The sequence below is a fragment of the Crocodylus siamensis genome, chromosome 11 (genome assembly GCF_052110815.1).
Source record: "Crocodylus siamensis isolate JL-2025a chromosome 11, ASM5211081v1, whole genome shotgun sequence".
Lineage (NCBI taxonomy): Eukaryota > Metazoa > Chordata > Crocodylia > Crocodylidae > Crocodylus > Crocodylus siamensis.
The window spans coordinates 3,403,899-3,415,029 of record NC_143405.1 but is presented as its reverse complement, the minus strand read 5'-3'; the positions used below and the strand labels follow the sequence as shown (position 1 = coordinate 3,415,029).

Genomic DNA, 11,131 nt, shown 5'->3' with positions numbered 1-11,131 from the left:
CTTGGGAAACTCAGTGAAACAAACTAGTTTTTAGATTCTTATTTGAACCAAACCTGTGCTCTGAATTTTAATCCACTAAATGCATTCCCAATTACTGCCCAGGGAAGACAGTCCCCTGGTATGTTCTACCGCTACCCCTCCTCCATGCCCCAAAATGGCTCTGCCAACGTTACGTTAATGCATTCATCCTTGAAAATATACATGTCCAGTTCAGGAGCTGTAGCATGCACTTAGCATTCAAACAGAAGGCATGGGTAGCCTCCCAGCTTTCCTTTGCATTTTAGTCACAGTGCTACCCAGTGACTAACTTCTTTGGGAATCTAGCTTGGAGCTAGCTAAATCTGCAGGCAAGAGAGAAGCGTGAGCCATGTCTCTTCTGCTCTTTGCTCCTCCTAATGGCAGGGCCTGAAAAACTCATGGGGACAAAGTGTGGGAATGTCAGATATTAGCAGAGATTTTCCTCCAAGCCAAACTCCCTTCCTTGGGGTGGTACTGAATGAAAACCAAGTGGAAGAGCAGGGCAGAGTGAGAGTTGAGGTGGCGTGTAAGAGAGGGACTTCATTGAGAACAAGGTTGAATATTTCTTTTCTTTTTTTTTTTTTTTGCTTTAAACAACGGGAAGGGAACAGCATGTTGGTCTTGGCAGCTCTTGTTATTCCTCCTTGCACGTGAAGCTTCAGTGTTTTTCAAGCTGTGCAGCCTCTGGATCTGCTGGAGTGTTATGGGGTGTCTAAAAATGGCCTTGGGAGACAAGTAGATGAGTTTCCTTTTGCTGTTAAAGGTGCAGACAGCAAATCGGATCTGTCGCCAGCAGCCAAATGACTTTCCCTTGGAAAAGACTGCTCATGAGGAACTGCTCCAGAAGGATGGTGCTTCTCCAGAACCCAATCTCCCTTGGTCTTGGTACTTGCTTTTCTAGCTTAGTAGGCCACATCTTGTCCTTCGACTGGGGCACTGCCTCCCCATTTTATTCCAGGATCCCGTTAGAAACCGCATTCCTCTGCCATGGGCTCATCTAGCACTAGCTTCCTCTGCACATTCCCATGCAAGAGACTTCTTCCTCAGCCTCCCCCACCATTTGACAGCTTTCCTGGATCCCTCCGTCTGCCCTTCTGCTTTCATATCTCAGCCAAAAGCATCTCCGTTGACTTTACTATGTAAGTATTCTCTGCCTTTTGTTTCTTATTTTGAGTTTTCGGGATGGTGTGAATGAAAAATACCCTGCCAAGTAAAGCTACATTGTAATTTGGGGTTTTACTAGGGGGGTGTGCAGCTGCAGCCAGGTCCCAGGCTCTGAGCTCCATGGGAGAAAAGAAATAGGGTGCTGTAAGGCTGAGTCATTTCTGGATCCAGAATACTGATCAGATCAGCAGAGCCCAGAAAGCCCCATGGATACATCACAATCCAAACTGCATAAATCATGTTTTAGATGCAGAAAAACCCTAGAAATATGCAGGTTGGCTGGAAGATCACCTTCATGCAACTGAAGTCCTTGATGTCACATCTCTGGGAGAGTACCATGTACTTGTCTCATTCTGATCGGGACTTTGGGTGGCTGCTTTCAAAGTGGACTTTAGGGGTGGCTGTCATAGTTTTGGGTGCCGCGATGCCACAGGTCGTGTAACTGAGGGGAGGAATGGCATTTTGCAGCTGTGATCTGGAACGTGACAGACTGATATAAGGGGAGCTTTGGGCACCTGCACAAAGAGCAGTGGGGTCCTCATGGTACATCGTACATCCTCACTGTCTGCTCCAGGGTGGGGATGTGATTTAGGAATCTTTCCTCTTTATGCTTCAGATCTGCTGTACTGCTGGACAGGGGCTTTGGTCATGACCATCCAAGGAGCTAAGCACTTTGAACTATGGTTGTTCACAGGATAGGTGGAATCTGCTGGTGGTTTATTTATGCACGCACATGCGTGCATGTGCATACACACATAAGTTTCTGCAGGCCTTTGTAGAGACAAGTATGAACTGGAATCAGCCTTACCATCGTTGGGATTAGTTAATTCAGTATGGAGGATACTAACATGCACCAGCCAGAGGTTACCGCACCTCTTTGCGATAGGCATCCAGACCAGGATTTCAGTGCAGAGGGACAAGCCAGGTAGAAGACCCTTAACAGGGAGGGTGGCATTTTCCTGTAGTCACAGAGCTGCTTAACTGCAGCAGGTGGTTTTGTGGGAAAGGTGCTGCGGGAAGGGGTTGCTTATTGTGCCAGTGAGTGGGATAAGGGAAGGAGCTGCAAGGTGCATAGGGAGCGTGGGCTGTGAAAAGCCAGAGCAGAGGGTCTGCACTAATGCTATTGAGACCAAGCCAGAGATCTTCTACCCTGTTAGTTAACAGTGGCCATATGCTCCTGTATGCTTATAAACAAATAGGTGGAAATGAATTTCTGTCTTACTGATCTGGCATAAGCCATGAGAACAGCACTGAGTGCTTTTCTGCAGGGTACAATTACAGTACGGTCACATCAACCTGCAAGGTTAATTTCTCCACGTAGAACTGCATGTTTTTCTCTTCAGCCAGCCATTCATTTGTCCGCCTACAGCATGTAGTGCCAGGACTGAATAGTCTGCTCTAAAGCAGTGCTTACATGACTGTGTAAAAGAATGTGCTACCAAGGACTGCACCACCCAGAAGCTCCAAAACAGAGGGCCTCCCACAGTAGGTATTCAGTGCTGACTCCCACGTGGGCAGCTATACCAATCCCAGAGATGGGGAAAGATCCTTGCTTTGGATAATAAGCCGAAGCCTTCACACAAGAGGGGAGGCTTGCTTAATGGTTCTGTGGGAGTCAGTCCTGGGGTCACAGTAAAATTGACCCTGCAACCCTGGGGCTGTACAATGGCTCCAGCGTTCCCGAATGCACAATCCTCACAGATGATGCTGGGGTTTGAGCCATATGAATTTTAGGCTCAAACAGCTTGGTACATATTTGCATGTTGATTTTCTTAATTTTTATTTTTTGCAAAATAACATTAAAAATCAAACCAAAGGTGGTCCTTTAATAACTCCCAGGCAGAAAGCAGGCTCCACTTGGCCAGCCATTGTGTCATGCAAGCATCCTTTGCCTTTTCCCTGATACTGTCCACCCTATCCTTCATCAGCCCTACTGTGGAAATGCCCCAACACTCCTAAGAGAGAAGCTGTTAGGACAGCACTGTATTCTTGATAGGGAAACTGAGGCAGAGAGCAGTGATGTGAATTATTTGAGGACCATGGATGAACCAGTGACAAACCCAGGAAACCTAACTCCTAATCGCACCGCTGTAGAACTGTCTCGGCAGAGACAGAGCCTGCGGTTGTACTGAAGCCTCCTGCATGACTCTGGTGTAGTCTGCCCTTGTCCCTAATCCCATTTGCTGAAGGCATGTTGAAGAGCCAACTTTGCAACAGCTGCTTCCTTGGCAAGGGAGGTGAGCATAGGACAAAAAACTCGGCAGCAGAAGGTCTTTGCTGCAGCAAGTTGCAATCGGCTGTGCAGTCACCGAGTTCCCTCCCTGCCAGGCAGTGGCTGCTCTATTCATTCTGCAAACAGCCTCCTTCCTTTCCGAGACAGCGCTGGGGACACGGGGGAATGGCAGAGTTTATTATACACCGAGTGAGGGAGCCGGCTATTGCTGGAGGAGATCCAGGCTTATAAAAGATTGTAGCAGGGAGCGGGACACACAATTTGTGTGTGTGAAGGGGTGGGCACTAGAGGCTCCTACCAGGCATTTCCCCAAACCCTCAAGACCTCTCTGGCTTTGGTGCGATGCTCTGCAGTGCATACCGTACTGTATCAAGCCCACTTACTTTTTATTGTATCAGTCATTCTCTTTATGCAACATCACCAATCGGAGAAGGCTCACAGGTCTAGCTCTGAATGAGCTCCTCTCTGGCAGCTCAGCCTAGTTATACTGCTTTAACTTAGTCCAGGGGGGAGGGGAGAAAAAGGTTACTGCTACTTTAAATATAATGCATTAAGAGAATGCTGGAAAAAGGCCTGCATGCTGTAATACCCAGCCATCTAGTTGGAAAAGCAGCCAGATGTAATACAAAAGAAGAAACACAGCCTCTTATGGATGCAGCACTAATTCATAAATCAGGTGAATCAGCTTAGGCAACTGCTGTGTTTTTATGCCTTTGCTGCATGGAGAACTGCATGTTGGATGCTTTTATTTGAAGTAATGGAGCCAGATAATCCCTTGGACCAGGACAACTCCAATGGTAAGAAGTAGAAAACATACAAAAGAAAAAAAAAACCAAAAGCTAGAAGGAAAAGTGAGTAGCATAGTTACTTAAGGCAGAGGGTTAGGGATGCATTTTTTGCTGTCTTTTGCATGGAGCACTAGAAATGGATGTGGTAATGTACTTCACCTTATCTTAGAATAACTGTTTATGGGGAGAAAATGTTGGAGATAAACGTACAGTCAGCTGAGATGTGCGGGGTATTGTAAGAGGCAATATATGTAGTCAAATCGGTGCTCTTTCTTATCAGCCTGTGTCCTGGACAGTCTTTGCAGACAGAAGAGGAACGTACGCACTGTATATTATGCAGTTTGGGGTGGCATTATTGTTTTTTTTTTTCTTTTTGCCAATAAGGAAAGAAGTAACTTTGTACCTTCTGTGCTGTCAAATGGAGCATTGGGAAACTGTCTTTCTGTCTGCAGAGAGCTTTGCTAAAGGCAGCGCAGTTGGTAATTTAGTTAGGAAGATAAATTTAGATGGAGACCACATGAATTCACCCTGGAATGAAAGTCCATGGTTAAAACTGCAACCATTCCCTGGATTTATAGCCTCTCATGTGCTGCATGTTGTGGTGTCTGGTCCCTGTGGAAGGCGGATGAGCAGCATAAATTGGGGTGAAAAGTTGTTTGCAGCTGCAAACCTTTCCCCTGCCCCCCCCCCCTTTAATAGAGTTGATTGGCTTCTCTGAGGACAGCTTGTTTGCAATTTTCTTTAAAGTTGTGTGAGATGGTAATTTTAGAGATGAGTCAGAACTTCATTTATTCTGTGCCTTCGGTGCCTTGCTGGATCATGCTCTGAAACCCCCAACCTCCTCTGCTCCCTGCTTTTCACAAAGGTGTGGTTAAGGGCCACTTGGAGAAATCCCTCAGTGCCTTCTCTGGGGATAACCCTGAGTCCTCAGGGGTGTCCTAGCTGCTGTATTCAGACCATAGGATCCCTGAAACTCTGTGGAAGGCATGTGGTTAAGGGAATGAGGAAACATTTAAATGAGGTTAGCAGTTAGCTAGTCCAATGTGGATGGGCAAGACTGGTTTGTTTGGGGGTCTGTGCCAATGCATTAGTTGGATAGTCTGAAATAACTGGATTGTTTCCAAGGATGATAATTGCACCTAAAGATTAAGAAGAAATAATTGCACTTTTCCATCTGATTGTTCTTTCTTTGCAATTAACTTCAAGTTTGTTTTTTTTTCCTGAGCAACAACGTCTACGTAAACCACATCTAGTCATAGCCCGTTAGGACATACAGTGAGTCCAAGTTTCTTCATTTAGAGCAAGGAGTTTAAAGATGATAGAAGTAAACTCCTATGTGTTTTGGGTCTGTATTACTACAAGTACCGCAATGTTGTCTTGCCTGCCCCATTATTAGAATCTGGGTATCGAGAACCCCAAATAAAATGTCCCTCATAGTTCAGGGTATATAGCTTTTAGCTTTGGTTTTTCAGATCTGGCCAAATATGAATTTCTTACATAATAGCTCACTAAATATAGAATGATATTTTAAGATGAACAATCTTCTCCTTCTCCTTTTTTCCCCTGGAGACATCTGAAATGTTTTTGTCAATCCTGAAGAAAATTGTTTTGCTATAGAATATTTGAACAAGGCAGCAGGCAGAGGGAAGTATTCAAAATATGAAGTATTAGGGACTGTTAAGTATTCATGGTACCAGGCAACAGAGTGAATCCAATGCTCGCTCTCTCTCTCTCTCTCTCTCTGTTTCTCATGCTCGCATACACCCCCTTTTGTTTATAGTTTTAATTGCTTTCATTTAAGCTATCCTAGGTATAGAATAAAGACCAAGCCATTTGCTTGAGTTGGTCAGGAAGAAGGTGGAAGGGATCTCTCACTGCCTGTTTCCCCAGCTGCACGGGCAACATGTAAACTATTTTCCAAGACTTGCGCAGTAGTTAGTTACTGTGACATGGTGCACATTATTCTGCATGAACTCAGTAAATACCAACTCCTTGCAGTGCTGCCAGCAGAGTGCCTGGGAAGAAAGATTTTTCCCCGCTGAGAAGTTTTTTCTTGCAGCCGTATTTCTTGGAAAGGCTCCTTTGTCCCTTTCAGTCTCAAACGTCCACTGCACTGCTATAAATTTACTTGGCCTCTGAAAACCGTTGTGTTCACCTTATTGCCTTGTCCACGTGACAAAAGTGAATGCTTTGTGAAGCAACTGTAACTTGGACACCTTTGTGACTCAGAAAAAAAAGTCTTTCTCTAGGTTCCAGGAATGTTGATGAGAAGTCCTTTAATTGCTGGAAGAGGAAACGGAGTTGCCATTTTTGACCCATTGGCTCTAGATTCATCATCTAGAGGTCTTTGGAACGCAAGGTGAAGCCAATGTTACTTTAGCCTTGAGGCAAATGGATCGTTAAAGTAGGAAGAACCCTTTTGGAGAATAGGTGGAAATAATATCCTCCTGAATTGATCTTTCTTTCTCACAGCCTTGTCTTCTTCTCATAGTGCCAGGCTGAATTTAGTATGAAGGCCGCAGTGGGATGCTCTAGTCTACACTAAAGTCTTCTATCTCTTGCTTCTCTCAGGCCTGAGTGTTACGTTAAAACAAATGCAGCTCCTGGCTTTTCAGTAAAGACACATTGCAGGTATACTGTGACTTGTAGCTGACACCCCAGAGAAAGGATTGACTGCTTTGATAATGCCTTCTCTTTGAGGGGCAGAAATGAGACTTGGGGAATTAACTACCCTGACCTAAGGGGGGCTAGAAGAAAATGGAAACCAGGGGAAAGCCCATTTTAATTAGTTCTCAGTTTGCTCTTTTGTTTTGCACTCGCTGTCGTACTTGCTATCCTTTGAACATATGGTTTGAGGTTTGTGTAATGATTCAAAAGTTCTGCAACTTTCTCTTTGTATTAGCTTCAGAACATCTTTGTCTGCGGAGAGCTGTCCTGAAAGTGCTGGTCTCTGAAAAATGTTTTTAAAGGACTTTGCAACACATGCACACACACGCTCCCTCTCTCCCTCTCTGTTTTCTGGAACTTGGGTACCCAAAAGAAAGTTTTGTTGTTTATAGATGGTTTCTAGTTTTAGCTTTTCCAGCTTGTTCCTTTTAGCATGCTGAAATAGTTTTATTTGGTTCTTATGCAAAGAACTCTTCTTGGAACGCATGTCGCTGTAAGAATGTGCTGATTCTGAAACCATAACCCTAAATTGCCCATTTCACCGAGATGACATATCGGAGCCGCAGCTCCCTCTTTTGTACTGTGGCCATTTGCAACTCCAGGAGTGGGTGACAGCTCAGCAGCTACTCACACAAGTTGCGGAAGATTTCTGTATGTTTATAATGATATCATTGTGCACCAAGCATCTGCAAATTGTACATTCATTGTCGCTTCTGATAGTTTGCATGTGTTTATGAAGCTACAGCTACACTGGACCATCTCTAAATTTGGTCTCTTGGTGAGTCCTGGCAATATTTCTGTGTGCGTGACAAATTCAGATTTTCAATATATTATAACTTAAAAAAAACAAACATCTTAAACAACCATGTGGGCTAAATCTGACCACGGGCTTCAGTGTAGTTGCACCCACCTGCACGGCGTGAATGCCGTACCAATTTATATCTGAAGTCCACGACAGCATGGAAATGCAGGCTCCCAAAGTCTGGACACTGAAGTATTGCAACACAAAATTTAGGCTGTTTTAGATTCCTGAAACACAATGTCAACTGAGCAGATGACTGGATTGATCTGAATTGGGGCAGTAATAAAATCCTGGACTAGGTGACTGTTGAGGTGCATTAGGAGACCCAAATATGTGCCAAGGACTAGTGAATAGAAGTGTGGCTGCAGGTCAGAAGTGATCACGCATTAGCAGAACTGCTTTGGATCCTACAACCAGAATAGTGGGGGTAACATAGGTCATGATCGAGGTATTTTTGCCAGAGCTGTAGGTGTGATCAGGACTGGAACAGCAAAAGGCATTGAACCTTAGGATTGAGGTTTATTTGGTAGAGTTTTGGGGGAACATTAGACAGGGTCAGCCTTCCCAGTGCCAGATGCTAACCAGTACAATAAGCTGTTTGGTTCCAGGGATAGGTATAGTTTCTAAAATATACAAGTAAATTTAAATGTTCAAAAGATCTGCAAAGTAATTTTTTTTCATCTGCCAGCAGTGGGAGGATTTGAAAGCCCCAAATAGCTTGTTTAATTTTTACTATTGTTGCAAATGAAGCTCAGCCTAAAACAAATCCTTCTGCAGAGAGAGGTAGTTAGCCATGTTAGTGTATAAGGTGCATATCTCTACCCTGCCTTCTACAAATTCTCTACCTACTGTGAATTTAGTGGCCGAGGAGAAGTTACGGTCCAGAGTCTATTCAAATATAGGGTATATTTTGTTTTAACTATTGCAGTTTATCTGGAAATGGCTGGGATGGTGTTTCCATTAGGTGTTGTCTGGGGAAGCAAAGTTGTCATTGAGCATTGGATATTTCTATATAGCATCTTAACCTGTGGTAGGCAAAATGGGGAGAATATGAACCTGGTTCCTACTCTGAGAAGATTAGTCAGTGAATTTGGACTTGGGTATGATGGAGAAAGGACATTGCTTTTCCCCAGCACACTGTTGATAGATCCTTTTTGTTGTTGCATTTCTGATGTCAATAATGACTTTGCAGGCTGGCATGGGAGTTGGTCACAGATGGAGAAATAGTAGAGACAAGGCAGATATTGAGGGAGACTTTTAATGTACCGAGATCTGATATGTTCTAGGGAATCTGGTGAAGAACTGTACTGTCCTTGTCTGAAGACGGTATTGTGCATAGCTGGGTGCAGTGAGCAAACTGGCATGCTGGGGCAGAGTTGCTGATGGATATTAGGCTGGGTATGGTGACTGGCTTTTCATAGACATCTTCACAAACATTAGGCTATGGGCGAAGACTGTTTTTCTGAAAGGGAACACGAAGTGCTGATGTCCTCCTTCAGGGGGAGTGGAAAAGAAAGTACCCAGGGCCAGGCACCTTGCAAAAAAGTTGTAAGGAAAAAGCCATGTGAAATTTGGAGCTTCTGATCTTCCACAGTGTCCTCTTGACTATGTCGTAAGTCTGTTGAATCATAGGGCTGGGAGTCTGTATAGAATAAATATTGGGAAAGGACATTTTTAATAAGCAAATTCCATCCTTTGATTTCTGTTTTGAAGATCTGTTCTCATTATTACCCACAGAGAGAAAATGGTAAAAAAAAAAAGGGGGGGGGGAGATGGCAACTAAAAGAATAAGCATATTAAACTAATGTTGGGTGATCAAATAGTGCTGTAATGTGGCCCTTGACACAGATCATTAAAAATTAATATTCCCCCATTTATAATATTTGCCTCTGTTTGTTTGCAGTGGAGTCATTGTATGAAAAGCTTTTAATAAAACATTGAATATTATTGCAGGGGAGATTTATTGGAAGTATTTCTGAGCAACAAACTCCTTTAGCAAGGTGCGTGGTATGTATGTTACATTAGCAGAGGCAGTAGGAGATTTGGTTGTTTTTTCTCAAGACCCATTTATTAAACTGAAAGAGCGTATTGTAACATTTAGCACATTCTTATTTTCAAGGCTAAGACTAGCAGAGAACAATGAAGTGTCAAGACAGTTAGGCATGCATTCTTCTCTGCTTCTTTACTGTTCTGACATCATCTCCAACACCAGGGCCCCAGAGTCCAGGGAGAGGTTAGGAATGATGTGCTTGAGAGCAGGACTCAAGAAACGGTTTACTAATCCGAGAGGACAAATGAGGATCAGTTCCTGGATGAAAGTAAATTTAGCTCTGTTGTGCACAAGGGCACACCTCTCCTCATCCCTGAAGCTTGTTATCTTGCAGCGTTCAGGGTTTCACTTGGCCCTGGGCCAGATACGGATGATCTGTATTTGCCCCATCTTTATTTGCCTCCCAGTTTCTTTCTGATTTTGAAGTCCAGTGCCACAAAGTCACCCCCTGAAGACAAGGTGCACCCAAGTGGAATGGGAATCCAATGTCCTTGGTGTTCTACATGATCGAGACATTTAGCCCAGAGAAACCCTCTGCTTTTTCATCAGGTGTGCCCTGTTAGGAGACTTTTGGGTGAGAGTCTATATGAGAATGATGTCATTTAATTAAAAAAACAAACCAGAAAACAATCATACCTATTCACCCTGGCTTACAGAGAAATAAAGGTTTGACTGAAGGGATTAAAGGATACCTTGGAGAAATGTTCCAGAGCTTGTGGCGAGGCCGGGACAAGCACAACGTGGGGTGTTTGCAATAGGAGTGGTGAGAGACTCAAATACCATGCCTTGGCTGGGGAATATTTGCCTGCGAATGTCTGAAGTAGCAGCAACCTTGTTACTAATGGGTGTATTTCTGGAGCAGTGCTAGACTGCTGTCCTACCTCTCCAACAGAGCAGCCAGCAAGAGGCCAGTTTGGTCGTGCTGCAAAGAAATGAACCAGATATGTGGCAAATAATGGAAGGCAGCGAACATTTTGGGAACACGATCATAAATAATCCCTCTGAAACGTCTGTGAATATATGACAAGTAGAACAAACCCCAAGCACTTGAAAAAGGTGGGAGGATGTAATTGGAATCCTCTATTGTCCCCAAAGCTCTGGTTGGCAGCAGGAAGGGATTTAAAAATAGATATGAGCAATATCTGCTAATTTCAGTATAATTTACAGTATGTGGGAAAACAGAAGGATCCAATCAAGCTTTGCTAAAGTGTGGAATAGTATCAAAGAAGCAGAAAACTCTTGGGAAATATGAGGCCAGGGATTAGGAAGATTACTGCGTAATGATTTACATAGCACCTTTTACATATCTCCTGGTCCTTTGCAGAATTACAAACAACCGTGATGCACGGGGAATTGCTTCCCTTCTCCCACTGCTGAAAGACGGCTATCTGTGGAACATTACAACAGCA

General features: G+C 43.9%; 1 protein-coding gene across 1 annotated transcript in view; it reads left to right on the top strand.

The window, feature by feature from the left end:
- Window positions 1–4,058: 4,058 nt before the first annotated feature.
- DAB2IP (DAB2 interacting protein) overlaps window positions 4,059–11,131 on the top strand; it is a 263,142-nt gene continuing 256,069 nt past the window's right edge. The window contains exon 1 of the mRNA XM_090021168.1: window positions 4,059–4,212. Coding sequence (XP_089877294.1) covers window positions 4,155–4,212 — 58 coding nt within the window. The 5' untranslated portion in view covers window positions 4,059–4,154. The remainder of the gene's footprint in view (window positions 4,213–11,131) is intronic.